The sequence below is a fragment of the Anthonomus grandis genome, chromosome 3 (genome assembly GCF_022605725.1).
Source record: "Anthonomus grandis grandis chromosome 3, icAntGran1.3, whole genome shotgun sequence".
NCBI lineage: Eukaryota > Metazoa > Arthropoda > Insecta > Coleoptera > Curculionidae > Anthonomus > Anthonomus grandis.
This window is the reverse complement of record NC_065548.1, coordinates 18,558,445-18,579,602: the sequence shown is the minus strand read 5'-3', so window position 1 is coordinate 18,579,602 and position 21,158 is coordinate 18,558,445. Positions and strand designations below refer to the sequence as shown.

Below are 21,158 nucleotides of genomic sequence, written 5' to 3'. Positions count from 1 at the left end.
CAAAGAAGTTCTAGCATAGATATTCAATTAAATAGGTAGATAAGCGTCTAGGAAGATCTTCGGCTTAGCATTATTTATTTTTGTTCTAACCCTAAAAATTTACTTTCAGTAATAAATGATTTAATATCTAGGCTATAAAGATTGGTGAAAAATTTAATAGTACCTAATTTAACGTTAAAATATTAAAAAATTCCGTAATTTAATAAATAATGTTTATGCCTTTTTTTCATCAAGAAACTTAATTTATTGTCGAACACTGATAACAATCATAATTCTAAAAGGGAAACTTTTTGATAAGAAAACTAAGAAATCGATCAAATCCAATAAATTACACGAAATGTAACCCCTTCACCTCACTTTGGCCTTAACAATTCCAATTACTGGATTACACCACACATGCAATGGATCCAAATTATTTTGAAGCAGGTCAGACTAATTCCATTGGATACCAGCTGAACATAATTAAACGAGAATTACGATTTAATAAAGGAGTTAATATAGCATGCATATTTAATAGAGTCAGTTCAAGAGCGATATAAGGTTTGACTCTTGTAGTAATTGAAATGTCTACATTTATAATTGTCACAAGATAAATATTGGAAACGTTTAAGTAAATAATATAATTACAAGCTCGTTGAATTTCGCTTATATACGTTCAAATTAATTTGAGAGCTATTTTGGGTATAAACCAAAAATAATATTCATTTAAATTTGTTTTATTGTCATCAAAGCAGACTTCTTCCGAAATAATATGCTTATGCCCATAAACAACTTAATCATTAAAATATTTTAAACGCAGTTTTTGGAATCTAATTCAGTTGCCAACAGTGGTTTCTGGCCACGATTTCGCTTACTTACATGTCATAAATATGTTAAAAGTGGCTTAGTGGTAATTTTATTTTTGCAAAAAGAAAACAGTCGACCGGAGCCATATATGGGAAATATAGTGGTTATTCTAGTCTTTTTTTAGGCCAGAAATTCGACCCTTTTCGATGTCTGCCTTATTTTGATTCAAAATTCATCAGTTTTATTTCCACTTAATGAATTTACTCTTTCAAGGAGTGCATCACACTGCAAGAACCAAATAAAAATTATGAACACAGCGTGAGTTTTGATTTTGATGCGATTTTTTATTACGCCTGAGTTAACAGGTGCTATGTATTTTATGAATTTGGGTATAGATTTAATTTATTCTAATATTTCTTCAGCGACCTTTAAGCAACTTAAGAGTTTTAAAAAAAAAAATTGGCTTTTTTGGCTTACATTTCGTATAAACTGATTCGTGAGATAGATGATATCCCTCTTGCGACGATTTTGCATCACCATTTCTATTATTTTATCGATGTTAACTCTAGTTGAAGATGATGATGGATAAGGCAAATCTTCCACCACATCTTAATCGCTTTTAAATTTATTGTACTACTCATACGCACGTGTTTTTGATAAAATACTTTTACTGCAAATGTAATTCAAAATTTTCAGCACTCTCAGCATTTTCGACTTGAAGATTCATTCCATACTTTTATTCATTGTAAAACTTGCAAAACACGTTTAAGGTTAATACCTCAAAAACGTGTTTTTTTGGCAATTAACAAATGAATTAATTGCTATTTAACAAATTCTATACTGGAAACGCCATTCAGCATTTAGCTGAATGGCATTCAAACTCCGCGTGAGTATATAACACAGTTGTACCAACTTAACTACAAAAATAAATTTAACAGTCCTTAAACGCGGGCTTTATAATTAATTAATCCCCGGAAGTTTCTTAACAAAGTGTATAATACATTTTTAACTTTTTTAAAAAATTGATAAAGCATAATCTCTAACCAAAAACTTTAATTTTGGTTGAGTTAAAGTTTAAAAATTAAAAATAATTTTCGAATATTTGGAATAGTTTTCGTATGAGTAGAATATTTTTACAGAATCTTATTTTAGTTTTTTTTACACTTAACTGAATATATATACACCATATCGAAACACACGTAAATTAGCGAATAATACAATTTAATCTTTTGCTTTTTATTGAACACGAACGAAATGTATTTAACACAATTTATTCCATTCTCGGATGACCATCTGGGTACCTGTAAATTAAAACGAATTATCGAAGATACTCGTGCAAAGTGGAAAATCGTAAATTTAGCTCGAGCCAAAACTCTGTCGCCGTAAATAATCAGAAACAGGGTAAAATCTTAATTGCCTTTGAGCTTAGGGTACTAATTAGCGCCAACTCGAGTTCAGGATGACTGAGTAATGGACATCGATTCTATTTCTTGTTATATTTTCTAATAAATCAAACGGAATTGGCGAATTTTTGCTTGACTTAACTAATCGACTAGTCTAGTAGTTATTTTAAATGCCAAGTACCATTAATTAAAAACTTGTTACTCTCATAAAAAACCTGATTTGTATTCACAACTTATAAATAAGAGAAACATCCGTTGTAGTTTAAAACAATACGACCAGAATCTTATACCAAATTTTTATTAAAATTCTGTCGAGACTTTTCATGTTTTCGTAATACACTGTCACGTTTCTTCGTCCATTGTGGCGTTATACGTGCGAATACTGAAAATTATATTCGGCAGGAAATAAGATAGGAGTATTGTATGTCGAGGCAAAAAAAAACATATTAACTCTTCCCATTTTCTTTTCAGATTGAATTACCATGTGGAGGAGGGCATATATGATCTTTTAATTTCTAATGCTTCCTACGATCGAGACGATGGTCATTTTGAATGTAAAGTGAAAGCTGGTGGTTCTGGTCAAAATATTCACACTCAAAGCTATGCGGTTACTGTCTTGGCACTTCCTCAGCCTCCTCAGATTGCACCTGGAACTTTAGTTACAGCTACGGAGGGCAAGAAGCAAGAACTTACTTGTAGCTCAGTTGGTGGCTCACCTGATCCTCAAGTGAAATGGTATAGAGAAGGTAAGTGTTAAATAATTAGTAACAAATAAATAAAATAATCAAAAACAAATGTTTGTGACCTTTAAAATTATATATGACTCAATGATTTTACGTTTCGTACAAAAAAAGAGCTATCATGGTTTTGTTTTGTCAACATCAGGGTTTTTATCTAGCCTGTAGTACTAACGTGGTTTTTTAGGCAATGAAATATTCCTGTATAAGTATATTTAAAAATTTTAATATCCAACTTTTTAAATGACAAAAAAACGTATTTGTAATTTAAATGTCTAAATTGAATTTATTATGCCAGAAAAATAAATACTTCGATATCAAAGCATACATGTATATCCAAGATTGCATTTTTTTGTTTAAATATGAAATTTAAATAAATAGTTCCGTACATGGAAAAAAAACTTTCATTGTGGCTAATTTATATGAAACGTTAGTAAAAATACTCGATATATATCACTTTAATAATAATAAAAATTCATATTACGTAATTAAAAAAATTAAACTTGTTGCAGTATTTAAATTAAAGAATTGATGACATTACTAACTTTTTTTTATTATATAATCACCATCAAATATATTACCATTGCCGAGATAGCTTTCATTTTCTCTTAAATATTAATTCTGGCTTTAAAACCAGTTTTTGTAAAGTATTATTTATTTGTAATAGTTCTATTTTTAAACTAATGTGAGTTTTTTTCACATAAAAATATTAACAATTTAATTGAAGTTTGAGAAAAAATATGGATAGAAGATTTAGTGCTTACCGAATTTCATCATTTCTCTAGTCTGCTGCTTAGGTATTTTCTTGAGTTCCGAATAAAAAATATGTGAAGTTTAGATCAGATATTTTTGAAGAACCTATAATGTCTCATGAAGCAACAAGTCATGAAAATTTTGAAATACGATCAGTATGAACCGTAAAGATGTTGCGTATAAATTTTCGTCATTCAATTTCAATCACTCAATTTTGACCACGGTAAAAGTTTTCAACGTAAAATATTCCAGTCTATCTAAAATTCGATTCATCTGTCTATAAAAGAAATCATTAAATATGTTTTTCTTATAATATTTTCTAGCAAACCACTCTTAATGGTTAAAAGTTTATGATTCAAGAAGACATCAATAAGTTGTATGAGAGCATACCACAAAGGTTTGATCATACAATACTGCTCTGACCCTATGGCTGCTCAGGATACATCTTGCAATAAATAATGAATTTCAGAATATTATTTTTTTTTTATTATATACAATCACTTACGTTAGAGCACACTATTTATTTATATAAAATTTATAAGTTCAAATTTAAAATAACCATAAACTATGCAATGTTGTTTAATTTTAAAGGAATATAGACAAGCAAGAAAAGCGGGAGTATCAGTTTGCTTTCGTGGAATACTTGAGTGCCTAACTTCGGCGCTCAGCATATATTTCTCGTACAGTTTCTTTGTTTATTTTAGAGAATTCTCGTTTAAAGGCAAATTGTGCGCTTTTTGCGGAGGCAACACCAGTAAGATACGACGAACAATTAATTATTTGTCTGACAATAGTGTACTTTATGCTATTTAGAAGCGTATATATAACTTCAAAGGCTTTTTGATAATTAGATATTTGTCTTTTAATGAAAAAATATTAAATAGAATAAAATAGCCTTAAAGAAAGATATGTGTTTGCAATTATTTGCTTGTTCTATTAAAATTACTTTATATCAAGTAACAGCTTCAGCTATTTCGCTAATACGTCTTATTAGCACTCCACTTTATCCCCTATAAACACCATTAGGCTTCAGACATCTTCCAAAACATCGGTGATGCTGCAAAATCCGCTTAGCAAGGATTACAGTTTTGACCCACCTTTTAAGAGATTTGCCAGATTTACTTTTGCTTCGATGTTTAAACGAATCCTTCTTAGATTTGGCTAAGCGGTTTTGTTTAGTATAGATGTTATAGTAAGTAGTTACTAAAATAAAATAATTATTTTAGATTTGACTGAATTATAAAAAAATAAAAACAATAAAATAGCATGTTTTAAGGAATAAATTTGTCACAAAAACAAATTATGTATTAAAAAAAAAATAGAAACGCACTAGACATAAACTACGCAATCATTCTAAGTACAGCTCTTCCACACCTTCTAAAGTAGCACTGAAGGCTTAAGTTACGAAACAATCAAAAACGCTTATCAAAATTAAACTAATGGAACTACTTGGTGCTAGATATGCATAACTTATTTAGACATGAAGACACTACTTCTTAGCCTGAGCGTAGCTATTTCTTTAGCTTAAATTAATGATAAAAATAAATTTCATCAGATAAAGCTAAGATAAAAAGATAATATTTAGGATCTATACGTTACTTAAAAGATTTTATATTTAACTGTGATTTAGGTAAAAAAGAAAGAAAAATCTTGAAAGCCGAATATACGTTGAACGAGACTAAACGACATAACTCGTGCTTGAAAGCTAATAGCAAGCCGCAGTTTCCTCGTTTTGTTTTCTTATCCGTAGCTGAATTATGCAACTTAGCTTTTCTGCTCTTCGCATTTCTCGAAATAGTAAAAACGCCTCTTTACGTAAAGTGGCTACTTCCTAATGGTTTTAAGTGTTTTGCCATTCCAAGCCAAACGCTTGGAATGGTTGAACTTTAAAACCTATTGGTATTATTTATTTTATAACTAGTTTTATTACTTTTTTCTGGACAATAAGATTAAATGGCTTATGCTATACTGTCTTAAATATGAAAGTTTTTAATTTCCTAAATTATTATTTTTTTAAAGTATAATTTACAACCTTAATACCATAAAAAATGTAACAAAAATCGAATTGCGCTAGCAATAGGATTAGCTTTTCAATTAAAAGGTAAATGGTTTTTTTATTCACTAATATATTTTTAAATTGCTGCACTCACGATAGCGTGCAGCTAATACTGGCCCGTAACTAGAATGCTAAACCTTAGCGTAATACATGTCAGTTTTATGAAAGGTGTAATAGACATGGTATTTTTATTTAATGCACTAGCGTAATGTCTTTCATATTTATTGATCAATAATACCTAATAATAATACTTATAAAATTGATTGTTTAGGATATAGCCACAAAAAATATTACATTAGAAAAACCTCTCAATATCTTAGAAGACGAATATTAGTAACAATATAACATCAGTCGTGATTAGCTTATCGCATTCTTTTAATTATAGCCCTATTAAAATACTTCACAAAGAATGAAAGTAAAACCAGTTATCTATACTAGAATATTAATACCAAAACTAATTTTTGAGTTGAAAATATTATTTCTTTTTTAGCTTTCTGTTTTAACTGGAAAATAATATCTGTTAAAATATACACGATTTCTTTAATTTTTAACGTAATTTTTTTGGATACGTTCCTTTCTCATATATATTTAAAATAAATATTATAAATAATTTGCATCCTACAGGCTCCATCTTTTTTACGTTTTTTTTACGTATTCCAAAAACGTGATAATAATCTGAGCATCTTGATAAAATATTATACGAAAAAGTTATTGTTTTTTAAAAACTACTGTTAAATATTAGTCACACATAATGAGAATATTAAACACAATAGGTTATATTATACTGCTTTAAAAAAAATGCTTTTAATAATTTTTTGGAACCTATCCCTGAATCATTTTTTTTTTTAAGTTATTGAGACATACATAAGTTCTCAACAAGAAAATATTCTCTAAAAATTATCATAAAAAGTTTCCATTACTCGGGTCACAAGAGAACTTTTTAAATACTAATGTTCTAATCAGAGGATGGCGTATCTTTTTTACCTTTTTACGATTTCCCTTGAGTTTTAGATCCATTAAGGATTTTTTCAGGAAAATGTTTTTTACTACCAAATTGCCCTTACAATATCTCCCCAAATGCGAAAATGGGAATTTTACGCGTAATTTGGCATGTCAATATTATGGATTTTCTATAAGTAGTATTTGTCTTGTATGTATGTACTCTGCATATTATGTATATGGGATAAATATTTACTAGTAATTTACTTCTTTGTGATTTCTGCCTAATAGCCATAAATATAGGATAATATAAACCCATCTGTCTTTTGTGTAATATAAATTATTGTTCTTGATACTTACTCTAAAACCCTTTCTAGTTTTCCCAAAAACGAGTACCATCTGCCTATATTTTTTTTTCAATCGGTAAAAAAATACTTTTTGTATCACTTTTTAGTTTAGTTCATTCAATAATTTGACATTTTCTTACAAATTTAGAATCCAAATCATCCTAAAGTGAAATAATATACAATATATTCCTCCTAACTGTTTTTTTATTGAAAAAAATAGGGCTTGACCAGTCAATTTCTTTTAACCCATGTCAAAAACTGGAAAGGAACAAATCAGTAATTTTTTTAGGTAACTTAATTGCACGTTTTTTAGTTTATTTTGTTGTTGTTTAATCCTACATACAAAATTGATTTTTATAGATTTAAAATGTATGTTCTACGATGAAAAACCTAATTAATTATAGAAATAAAAACCAATGTATTATTAGCAAAACAAACAGTACATAGTTTAAGTTGTCTGCAATACACTTATTTAATTAAATTTACAGATAATAGTAATATTTATTTATCGAAAGATATTTTAGATTTCTTAGTCATGAATTATTTGTTCAAAATTAATATTGCAAGTGACTTTGGTTTATCGAATGAACCAAAAAAACCTAATAATCCTATTTAAATAATTTTGTAAATTTTAATCTTTTTTGCAGTAAAAATTATGCATATTACGTCGATGTAATTTAGCTAATGCTTAAAACCATTAAGACTGTTCCGCTCAAACTTTCTAAATGGCTTAAACTCCTTCCTTGTCCTAAATTAGCAATGCACGTGTATTTGGTAAGCTCCGTCTTGAAAGCTGAGTTTCTTACATTTCGAGTGAACTTTAAAGCAAATTGGTATAACTTTACAGAAAATTAAAAAAGCAGAGGCGAAAAGCTACAGCAGATTTAACTAACTCCTAATACGGTGAAACGTTTGTGCAAAAATAATCCTGCAGATCTTTTAGGAACAGGTTTTTTTTAAATGCTCGTTTTATGTTGGAAAATGGTTGACTTTCTCTGATGGCTTAAACTAAAAGCCGGAAGTCCTGGATGAAAGGTGGGGAGGATAATACCTTTTCTTCAAAGCTTTAAGGAATTAAAGTTTTATTTAAAAGCCGAAGCGGGTACAGTTATTTTTTCGCATTTCTCTTAATTAATCCGTCGTTTCTATATCATGTGTGATGGTTTAAAGTTATAAACTTAGAAGATCGATTCTCAACATTAAAAACGTTTTACAAATATACTATATTTCATAGTTCTTATATATAAGAAAGCATGCGAAAATTAAATTTTTATGAGAATAGTTAGGTGTTTTTTTTAATTTAGAGTGTGTTAGTTAAACTTTATTTTTGCGATTGTGGCTCTTGATAATGTTGAACTAGAGAAGACCTCTTTTATAACTTTAAACAAATGTTTTAAGATATTGCGAGTATAAATGCATAACTTATATGAATACGATTTAACTTTTAATTAAAAATTTATTATAAAGGGAAATATTAGTTTATAATATTAATTATTTTAAACTTATGATGGTGCTTTACGTTTATTCTTTGTATTCTTATAGCTACGTAAACATTGTTATAGGAAATTACAATTAATATGAGCTAAAAGCAAGTCTCTTGGAATAACTATTGCCGTAAACCTTTTTTCTTATTGCGTTAATAAGATGTGGCTTTCAAGTAGGTTTTTAAGGATTAAATTTTTAAGTGCTTGAAATGCTCCATTGGCTATAGTTTCGAATGCATGACCACCATTTTCTATTTAGTGGTGCAAGTCAAATGCTGTGGCTTCAAGATAGCGAAATTTTCCGTTATCTGAGAAAAGCAAACACCTCCTAAATGTTTATAATATTTTATTAACTTTTTTCCTACCTAAAATTAAAATTATTTTGAAACTTCACTAAAACCGTTAAGTGAAAGATGAGTTACGGTGTCAAAACGAAAATTCATTTAAGCAGCGATATTTAATTTGGTATGCTAAATTGCAACACGACATTATCATACCTATTTTCATACAACTGTTTTAATGTCACCCGACTAAGTTACTTTAACTAAAAATATCAGAGCGTCGCTGTCGGCACAATTTTAACCCGATTAATAATATAAAACAAAAAGTCCAATCTAAATGCAAATCCGTGTCAATATTTACATTTATAACGAGTTAGGTAGTTCGCTTTGAATCTCTCAAATTGGCCGATTGTGATTTAAATTAATTTTTCCATACCAAAAACTGGTTTTCGGACAGACCTTCCTCCGGGTAATATACACTTTTCAAAAATAATCAAAGGCTTGGGATATTGTTTGCCAAAGGCTAATGGAGGATGAATTCTAAATAGATAATTATTCCAGTGGGTTAAGTGACTAATGAGTTGCTTTAGTTTTAATTTGTTGTAATATTTCTTTCAATTATATATTCGGATTAAGCCTTCCGACGACCCAAATATGTTTTGAAATATAAAGCTTGAGTTAATGCTAAACTGGAAAGGCTTAAATAACTTTTTCATTAGAAAAATTACAAATTTTGAAATTCTATAAAGTTGTTTTTCTTTATCATCGAAATTTCCTTTAATGTTTCCTGTTTACTTTGCGTATGTTTGTTTCGTGGTGTTAGAAAAATTTATTTTTTTGAAAACAGACAGAGGTTTTTTTTATTTAATGCTTATGTAAGTTTCCAAATATAAAAACAGCTTTTTATATTCATATTTAATTTATAGAGTTGACTTTCCAATTTTCAATGCAAAAGAATAAGTTGCATGCAACTTTTTGACGTATTTGCTCCTAAAATAGAAGCGCTCTGATGTAATAAAGCGATACCGCTATGAATAAATCAGACAACCTTAAAATATTGAATAAAATTATGAATGAAGAAAATAACTAAAATTATGCTAATAGATTTGAAATTAAATATTTTTATTGGTCATTTAAACGAATCCTGTATGTTTTTTTTATTTTTAACATTTTCATTGGTTAGCTTGCTTTACTACTAAAATTGTTATATTTAAATTGTAATTTTAGGTCAAATGCAAAACCACATTAAAAAATTGTCATTTAGCTGAACCTTATTTTTGCGATTATGACTCATAGTTAGGTTAATCTTTTATGAACCTTCTGTCTTTAAGTATTTATAGTGACAAACTATTAATTTAACTTTTGACTATTATTTTAAAGTAGCCTCTTTAGTTTTTATACCGGCTTTAAGGCTTTAACCCAGTAGAAATGCATAACTTAAATGAATACGTTTTGCCTTTTATTTGAAAATCAATGATGAGTTACAGTTTATTATAAGCTTAAATAATAATGTGATGACCGGTAATATTACAACTTTATATACATGGTTTGAGTGTGAGCCTTGTGTTCTTTATACACTTGTGTTCTTTATACGGCAGATAATACACGACTATTGAAAAAAATAGTTATGAGCTATAAAAAATCAGTTATGAGCCAAAGGCAAGTCTGTCGGCATAAGAAAGAAACAAAGAAAGAAAGAAAATGTGCTATATTACGTAAGAATAATCTTGTGTACAAGCATCCTACAAGCTAAAAAAACAAAACAAAAATACAATTTCAAAAATTGACAAAACAATGAACAAATTTAAACACAAGAAGACAAAACTTTTTGAACATACTTGAATTAAAGATAACTAAATAAAACAATCAATTACTAAATAAAGGTAAACTTGTTGACAAAAGTAGAGAAGAAAAAAGGAAAAAACAACTTTCCAACGTGTCCAAGGTTAAAACCTATCATTAAAAAAGTCATCCAGGTTATAATATGCCTTAGCCAATAAAAGTGACTTTAACATCCGATATATGTCTAACACATAGAGGAACATGATTGTAAATTTTTTTACTTATGTAAATTAATGAGTTTTTGGTAAGGGCAGACGTATTTGGTAAATTTTTTTTGGCTAGTTTATATAAAATTTACTGTTTTATTTAAATTAATATCAAGATTAAATAAAATAATTATATTTACGATAATTATGATTTCTGTTAATAACATTGAAAGCCTGCTTACTAATGCATTTTAGGATTTTTTTCTATCTTTTTTCCATGATGCAATTTCATATTAAAGCATAATAGTTAATTATTTGAATGACATATCTCTAGTATTTAACTATATTTAAAGTGGAAATTGCAATATATTTAATCTTCCGTTTTTAAGATTCTGAATATATTGAGTAAAAAAATAGGTGCTAACAAACTGTTTCCTAAACAAAGTATTATATCTCAGCCAATAAAAAAAGCTCCAGCAGGGCGTAAAAAAATAATAAAAAAACCTATTACGATGAACGTAAAATCAAAGTAATATACTGGGAAAATAGGCATTTAAAATGTCTCGAAAGGCAATTAAAAAGCAGTTCAGTCGCGTTATAAACTGAAACGCAATTAACTGTTCCTAATTTCATGGTCCGGGATAAGGTTTTCCATGTCGGGTCATATACGCTTTACTTCATGTAGTTAAAATGTTCATTTTCTAATCTGACCAGGCCAGTTTACGTTCTTTTCGTTACAAAATAACATTAGATGAATGCTCGAGAATGTCATTACGAGAGGCCGATAAGCGAAACTGAATTCAATTTCCATATAAATTCTGTAGGAAATAAATTCTGCCTTTGACGTTGAGGAACTGAAATAATATACGGTACTCATAATAATGTAATTGGTACTCAAATGTTTCAAAAATGTTGGATGTACGCATTATTTATATTTTGTGTACTATCAACAAATGCAAATTGATGTGCTCACATTTTTACAGTATTTAAAGTAAATATAAAAGCAAAATGATTTACTATATACGCTATCTGAATATTTTTAAGCAATTTTCACCTGAAATATTTTTATTAAATTTTAATGTTCTGGTACTTATGGATTGCTTGCAGTTGCCAAATGTATCAGTGTGTCCTATTACTATTATCATATTACTATTATATAAAAAAAGGTTTGATAAAATAACTAATTAATTAAAATAAATTAATTTTTAGGTTCCGTGTATCCGTTAGAAGCTGCTCTTAAAAATGGCGGTTCAAAGGACCAACCAACCACAGCCACCCTCACACTTACTCCTACCAAAGATGATGACGACGCAATATTCCGATGTGAAGTATGGAATCGAGCTTTATCGCCCGACAAAGTACTTACTTCATCAGTATCCCTTAGTGTACAATGTAAGTATCCATTATAAAACTTTAATCCCGAAATTACTAATTTCAATAATTATTAAAATTCAATTATTCCCGAGTTTTCTGGAACAATGCGGAGTCACGCCACTTTACTTTCTGTCGAGTCAAGTGCGAATCATTTCCAAACTTTCCGTTAAATGAAGTTTCCTGGATTAAAAATAATCTGTTAATCCCGAAAGCGAATCTCTACTCTATAGATGCCTAAAGTATAATGCCAGGACGACTTGAATTAATCACATCCGTTACCGATCGTGTAATTTTAAATTTAAATGGGTGGCTTTAACGATGGTTTTCATGAAATTGTTAACTGAAATTATTACTTTTGGCAGAAATATTTGTTTCTATAATGAAACACGCCAAGGAAAAATAAATTGAAATAAAGTTTAAGAAGAAAAAAAAAGTAACTGCTTGAAAGGAAGAAATTAATGAATAATTGAATTATTATTGTCAGCAGGACGTACCAAAAGCAAAGCCATCAGGGACTTTATTAAGACAAATAATTTCATATTTAGGAAAACTGAGATTCGCTTGTTTAGTGACGGTTTAAAGACTGATCCAGAACTACCGGCATCTACAATTTAAAATCAAAAAGAAACTCTTAATTTATACGTCAAGCGATTTATTGAATGATAGGGACAAAATAGCAATTCACAAAAAAAAAAACAAAAATATTAATATTAATTGGAATTGCAAAGATACATAGACATAAAGAAACGAACAAACCTAACGAAAAATCCATGCAATGCAGATTTCCTGGCCTTAACCATATCAGGAATTTATACTGAACCCTACAAATAAGGTAGCAGATGCTATTATGCGCCTATTTCTTATATGACCAATATAATAAATAGTCATATAACTCCATATATTATATGGACTTCCTATCTAAATATCCCACTGTATAAAAAATTAGTTGGGCTATGTGAGCTTTACTGAGAGAGTGGTTTTTTTTTATATATTTTGTTTTAATATCTCATTTATTTTAGATCGACAAATATCGTTTTTTGACTTTTTTTGTACGATACATGACCTTTGCATAAAAAAAACTAAAAATTTTTTTAAATTGTTAAACTCTTAAATGTTTCATGGCAATTTGGTGAATATGTGTAATAGAAAGGCCGATCTCTATCTTCAGAGATATTCTCTCTTCTGTAAAAAAAATCGTTTTCTATTTCGTCGTGTAATTCGTCTATAAATGCATGATATTAAATATTTAAATAAATAAAAAGGTTCAGCACTATTATTTGTATTCCTAGATACCTATTTAATATTTACAAAATATCTAAAGCAGTCTGAATAAAAATAAGGAAAATCTATAGTCATTTATTAATTTGACATATCATAAAAATCTTCTGAATTTTTTTATGCGAAAATCATGTACAAAAGAAAGTAGCATATTTATTATTTCTAAAAATATATATATACTGTACTGATCAATACTTTAAAAAATCTTCTACATTAAAAAAATGCGATTGATGATTAAAAGTTGTATGCTACATTTGAAAAAATTTATAAGAGAACTTTTTTTTTTAATTTCAAATATAAAAGCATAATATTTTTAACGAATTTCAATTAAATAGGATTACATAAGAGTTTTATATCGAAGTACGTATAAAATAAAGCTATTTAAATATACTTCATATTACAAAATTTACATCAAGTTATAAACACTAAATAGGATTACTGAATATTGTATGAAAACATATTGTGCAAAATTGACGCAAGCGGTCTTGTCTGAAATCTACAATCCAAACGAATAAACAACGTTACTTAATTAGTGGCAAAGCTGAAAAGCTCTAATCAGCAAAATAACTAGGTCCAATACTATTTCGTCCTAGAACACTGGCGTCCAATTAAATGCACTGACGATGCCTTCGTTAGGTGCAACTATTAATCAATTTTGGCCAGGAAAAATACTTGTAATGCTTAAATTGGAAAACAGATAGATGGGCTTAAGGGTGATTTTAATAATTTTTTTTTTACTTGATTGACATGATTTACTACAAATCATTTAAGGTCAATATTTATATGAAAATTAGTTAGATCAAAAGTTTTGATGACTTTTTACCTTTTACAGTGGAAAAACAAAATCTTTACGATATTCCTTGACATATATTTCACAGATATTGAGAGTACTCAACTCGCTATTATGTCAATATTTAATATTTTTACGAAGATTTTTATAATCAAAGAAAAATAAGCAGTTGACAATTTCTGTCCTGAAACCTTGACCAAAATAAACTTTTTATGTAGAAAGATATAAAATACAATATAGTATTTCAAATTATAATAACTGGCAGTGCGGCTCGAAGTGAAAGAAGTTGTTAGAAGCAACTTGAAGCCCTTTAATTTAATACCGTAAAAGTACAAATTACTGTTTAGAAGTTACTGCTTTTGTTAAACTCGGCTGATCATTAGAGATTCATATCACGAGACTATATTTATGATATTCGTTTTCGAGGCATTTTGAAGTAAATTTTATATATTTCTTACTAAATATATACTTATAGTGATTTCTTATATGTTCCAAAGTTTTGAACAAATTTTTGACTTTGTTCCAGACATTGCAAATCATTAAACTTATAAAAACATTTCTTATTGTGTTCCAAGTAATACGCATATTTTATTTATTCGACGTACTTTTTAAGGTCCTTAAAGCTGTTTTTGTTGTAGACTTTTAAAGATATAATTTATTTTGCTCCCCTTGCGGTTCTTATGACTATTTTTTTATTTCTTGCAGACATTTGCTGTAGTTTTTAGAGTTCTTAAAGTCATAATTGTTCCAAACTTTTTAAAATATTTTTTATTTTGCTCCCAGAATTTATTATTTTCTACTGAAATAGTCATTTATATCTTTTCAAAATTTGACTTCCAAGCATTTGACTTAGTTAATGGTAGTAACTGCCAGGACTTAGAAGTAGTTTTTTGCGTTTTCCAGGATTTTTTTATTTATTCCAGGCATTTGAGATATATATTTTTTGAGATTCTGAAGATCGTAATTATTTTATGCTTTTAAAGATATTTTTTATTTTTCTTACGGTATTTCAGGTTTTTGACGAATCTTTTATATTTTTTTAGACATATTTTTTTTATTTTGTTTTGTTTTTTAGCAAATATAAATAGTCTTACATATTTTTCTGTTTCTAGAATAATTTTCTATATCTTCCAGGCATTTGACATAATCTATCTTCTTCCTAGGATTGCAAAAATTTTTTCGCGTTTCCAGAATTTTGCAATATATACAGTGTGTCCAAGATAAGGATGTCTATCATGGAGATCTCGGCAGCTATAGGAGATACGAGATTGATTAAATTAGAGAAAAGTTGCGCTTTTTTGGGCCTAACAATACGTCGTTTAGAAAGTTTTAAAATTTTGAGTAGATCCGCTCGACTTTTTTCTCTGGGGCTATTGCAAAAATTATGTTTACAGTCGTGTTTTTGAATCTGCGGATCAGCTGAGGACAATAGTTCTTGAAGCATTTAAGAGCATTACACCTGATATGTTAAGAAGTGTTTTAAGCTCGACTGTTAAAAAAAGTTATCTGTGTTTGGAGAATAATAGTAATTTGTTTGAACATTTATTACTATGATTTAAATTAGTATTTTTGGGTTTCTAGTAGGTAGTTTTTTAATTTAATAATGTGTTTAATTCTTTAAAATAATCACGTGACCTAGCTACGTAACGGTATATGAATAAAGTTTTTAAGTTCTCAGTAACGTGATTTTTATTTAGTATTTCTAAATATGAGTAATAGTAGCCTACCACACCACACTCAGCGTCATCATTTCACCGCCTACTACATCAAAACCATCGGAATTTAATAAAAATCCAATTTTTAACATTTAAATATTGTAGGAACATATTGTGTCATACATCGTTATAATCGTAATAAAATATGCTATTTTATACAGGGTGTACTTTTTTTACGCGCTATATAAAAAAATTAAGTTGATGATGGTTTCTGCGAAACGAAACGTCGAACGAAAAATCTCGCAATGTTATTTTTTAGAGCTCAAAAAGTGGTCATAAGAAAGTGTCTTTTGTTTTTCCATATCTCTTTAAATAACGCCAGAAAAAAATAAAAACGAAATCGACAAATTTCGGTTTTTCTCGGATATCTCCGGAACTACTCAAAATTTTAAAACTTTCTACACGGCGTATTGTTAGGCTCTAAAATGCGCAACTTTCCACTAATTTAATCAACCTTGTATCTCCTATAGCTGCCGAGATCCCCATGATAGACGTCCTTATCTTGGACACACTGTATATAATAAATAATTTTTTATGCTTTTTGGTATTGAAAATACTTTCAAGATTTTTTTTTTAATAAAATGTCAAATCTTCAATTATTATGAATTAGAGTAAAATAAAAGTGATTAAAATTTAAAATTGAACAGACTTTTTAGCCTTAAAGTAAACATTATTAATTAAAGTTCAGATCGCTTAGCGACGTCGAATTATTAGCATTTTATGCTTTCGAAATCACCAGTGGATAAACGAGTGTCGCATTTTCCCTTTAAACCGCTTGAGAAAATAAGTTGATTAAATAAAAAATTATTTTTTCTTTTACTTTGCACTTTTATAGTCGCTTTAACAGTAACGCTTAAAGAGTCGTTTGTTAATATATTAAAATAGTAATCATCGGCATCTTTTCTATATATATTTCAAATTTCTTTATGCGTCAGACGAACTTCAATAACTCAATTCACCTAGAAATGTTATACGTGAGAGGAGTTCGTCCTTCAGGCGGTATTGATGATTCCCGACACGTGAGCCCGGTTTAATGTCTGAAAACTGAAAATGACGTGCTGTTTTTTCAAATATATTTTTTTTCTTTATTGAAATCGTGTTTACCGGAATATAAACTTAGAGATAGGGTGAATTACGTTATCCTTATTATTTTCTGACCTTAGCGTGTTTTGGAGAAACATACTTTTGTCTCAGAGTAAAAAAAAAATATTTCTTTAGATATCATTATTTAGTGAACTTTTCGTCTATTAAAGATTATATTTATTTTAAAGAATTAGTTTCTAAGATTCCTCTTGTTGCTTCATTTTCCGTAACAAATAATCTTAAATATATATAAAAAACATTTTTTCATCTAATATGATTGTTTTACATTCCCTAATGATAAAAATCCTTATTGTCATTCAATTATTTGCTATTAAATGGTACTAATAAATATAATACAAGTTAAGTACAGATATATTATTTCAATGGGCAATTGTGGCCGTGTAATGCATGTTGGTCAAAAATAGGATTTTAAATAATAATGAAAATATTTACAAATGTAACTACTTTTACTTTTTTTTAAAGAGTACTTTTAGTTTACTAAACTTAAGTACTAATACTTTTAGTTTAGAATGTTAACATTTTAATTTGGAAAAACATTTGAAAAAGCATTGTGGTATTTTATGTTATAAGCCTTTGATATTCACTTCAAGGCGCTGAATATTAGAGCCCAGACAGAAGCTGATGTCACACCAGTAGTTAAGTATTTGACTGAGCTTAATTTTCCACCAGCTACCAGCTGCTTCCTTTTAGAAAGATAAGAACTAAAAAAGCTTGATAAATCTATAATAGGGGAACCTATTGAAAGCTTTAGAGAAGTCAAGCGGTATGAATGCTGTAGCATCAAGTTTATCTGCATGTTTAAGACTCTTTATTAGGTTCTAATCATGAACCTAGATGATATCTTATGAAGATCTGGAAAACCAGTGCATAATATCTGCATTTTGGGCAAATGATTATTATGTAACAAAAGTTTAAATCATCAGTAACGACAAAGCTCTAAAAACGGAAAACGGAGACACATAATCAGAGACAGATTTACAACAAAATACCCATAAAAATGGCAAATACCAAGCAGACGACTAAGCAAGGGCAATTAAGATAAATTGTTATGACGTGCAATCTCAAAAGAGCCTTTAAATTAGTAAGTACTATAAAAAAATCTTTACCGAGAACCAAGCTAAATTTTTTTTGGACTGAAATAAAGATTTTATGAAAAGAATAATACTCGAAAAAGAGGAAGTAATGTATACTAAAAGTAGTATACATTACCCTAGCTCAAACATGAGCGTGTGTGGGGATAATCCCAACATTTGGAAATCTCTGCTAACAAGATGCTGTGAAGTCTAATCAAGCCATCTATATAGTTTAAATATAGTTTAAATAAATAAAAAATAATTAATAAATTCATAGTCGAACTTAACATACAATTACAAGAGCAAGAAATATACCAAGTTATGGATAGCAATTATAAAAATAAATCAATAATTTGGAAACCGTGAGATTCATGAAATTTGTTTTGAGTGGGAAAACAAGCAACAGCAAGCAAAAAAAAAACACAGCAATGGACATGCGAATTCGGAAGTATATTATACACTGAAACAGCGTGAAAAAGAAAACTTCTGTAAATTTTGGCTGAACGATAACGAAGAGCCTTTAATTTATTTATACATCTGATATCAACATCGTGCACATCTTTTCGAAAACTCAATCTTCAGTACTGATTTTGAAGCTTCTGCAAACGATACTGAGTGTTCTTATCTATACGTGGTAAAGAGAGAATGTTGCAGTAGTTCATAATGAGCAGTACTAAAGACTCGCATAATTTCTTTCTTACTTTGTAGTTAATAATACTCCTATTAGCGTACAATGGATAAAGCGCAAAATAGTATTTCTTAATTACGCCAGAAATATGCACTTCAAATCTCAAGTCATACTCAAAATTATACCAAGAGTTTTTATGTTATTAACTGTTTTTAACTAGGTTGCCCCACAATATATAAATTATGCAAGACATGTTTTTTGTTATTTTTTGATTTTTTTTTATATTTTGACAATGTTGCAATACTTTTTAACATGAATCTTTGGTTAGTCTACTGCAACCCCCCAATGCGTCATGAGATTTAAAGGAATAATAAAGTTGCGTATAATCCACCAATATTTAGGAATCTTACACATTAAAAATAAGGTAGGGCCCGGAGGGATCCTTGTGGTATACCAGAAGTTATATAAGAGGTATTTGACTGTGTTTTGTATATTTTAAGACCACCAGCTGCTTACTTTCAGAAAGATAACAAATAAAGAAGTTTAATGAATTATTATCGAATCGATAATAGGCCAATTCTGCAAAATGTCGAAAGTTTTAGCGAAGTCAAGCAATACAAGTGCTGTAGCATCACTCCTATTAGAAACTTTAATGATTCCTTGAGTGACTTGTAACAAGACGGATATTGTAGTTTTGGAGTCTCCGGAATTATGTTACTTGTATTTAAAAAAAAAAATTAAATTTGTGGTTAAATGAACTTTTTTAAAACTTTAAACTTACTGAAATAATTGATATCGATCCAATTCCCTTGGGCCACTGATTTTAGCTAAAGGCATTATAAGAGAAGTCTTCCATACGTCAGAAAAATAACACCTTTCCAAACAACAGTTTATAATATCACTCTTAAATGAGGAGCATAGTGTTGAATGTAGTATTGAAGCATATTTGCTGAAATACAGTCATTACCAATGGCATTAGATTTGAGGTTCAAAACTATTTTTGAAATTTTGTTACAGTAGCTAAATGAAATGAAAACTGCAGATCGGATTTAAATTTATTACTAAGAAAATATTTAATTGTTTCTCGGCAGCTATCTGAAGGATTATAAACTGATGAAAAGTAATGATTAATTCTGTCAGGATTTTAAAGGCTTATATGGAATAGTTAGAAACATTTTTGAGGTTAAGGTAATTCATTGCTTTCTACCATTTTTGGTATTGCTGCTATTTTGTTCAGGATTCAGATATGCTTTCTTTTCCTGCTTAATCATCCCCATAACCAAATTACGTAATTGCTGGTAGATCAAGTCAGTTAAACTTTTAGATTTTTTAAATCTTCATAGCACTTTATTTTTTTCTTTTATAAATAGTGTAACGCTTTCAATAATTCATAGTGTATAAGGTTTATAAATTCTTGATATAGTTAATGTTAGCGTGTGTGTCAAATAATGAATAAATGTTGCTGAACAAAAACTCGATTTTTTCCTCCAAACTATAAATATACTAAATATTATCCTAACTTGTCTCTCCTAGATCAGCAAAAAATCGATCTTATCAAAAAACCTAAAACTGCGGTAAGACCCATAGATTTACGTTGGAATCGTCGAGAATTATAATATTATTATATTGTGAATTTGCAAGAGATAATATATCGTCAAAACAAGAACACGATAACGTAAATCTCTCATTGGAGGCTAATAGAACCAGTCGACCAGAAAAAGTTCTTTTGCCAAACGTATTTTAATGAAATCGCGAACATATTTACCAACTCCACCTCCCCTATTCTTTACAAATGACTTTACAAATAATTTGGAATTAAAAAACTATAAGATCACGTAGCGCCAAGTCTCAGAAATGCACAAAACGTCAACTCCAGCTGATGTAATTTAATCCGAGAGGTGATCAAAACCTGTAGACACTAAATGCACATTAAGTTAACCAAACTTATGCCACCCACTTATTTTTCAAAATTCGTCAAAAAATATATAATAATAATAATAATAATAATAATAATAAAAATTATAAAAAAACCAAAATAACCGTTTATTTTATTTATGTAAATGTTGGTTCCCTTTTCCACTACATTACGCAATGTATAAAATCCAAAAATGTATAAAGTTTTTTGAAAACCATTAATAATCCTAAACGCCAAGAGCCAGAAATTAATAAGATATACTAAATTACCTTTAATTAGTATTTAAATCGTCCTCATTTTATACATGGTGCACAACACCTTAATTTTTGATGTAAATGCCAAGTAAACACCACACATTTTGTTAGGTTTCATATCTGGGGACATCACTGTAGGACAAGAATAAACTGTAATCTTCCCCAGATTTACATATTAAATAGGGGAACTTAATATTAAGAAATAAAGATATTCTAAGTTTAATATATTCTACTAATTTCGAAATCAATTCTT

General features: G+C 28.7%; 1 protein-coding gene across 5 annotated transcripts in view; it reads left to right on the top strand.

Moving 5' to 3' along the window:
- Positions 1–21,158, top strand: part of LOC126734698 (cell adhesion molecule DSCAM-like) — a 466,019-nt gene that overhangs the window by 425,953 nt on the left and 18,908 nt on the right. For all 5 annotated transcript variants that reach the window (XM_050438411.1, XM_050438410.1, XM_050438409.1 and 2 more), the window contains 2 exons: positions 2,661–2,935; positions 11,984–12,166. In XM_050438411.1, coding sequence (XP_050294368.1) covers positions 2,661–2,935; positions 11,984–12,166 — 458 coding nt within the window. The remainder of the gene's footprint in view (positions 1–2,660; positions 2,936–11,983; positions 12,167–21,158) is intronic.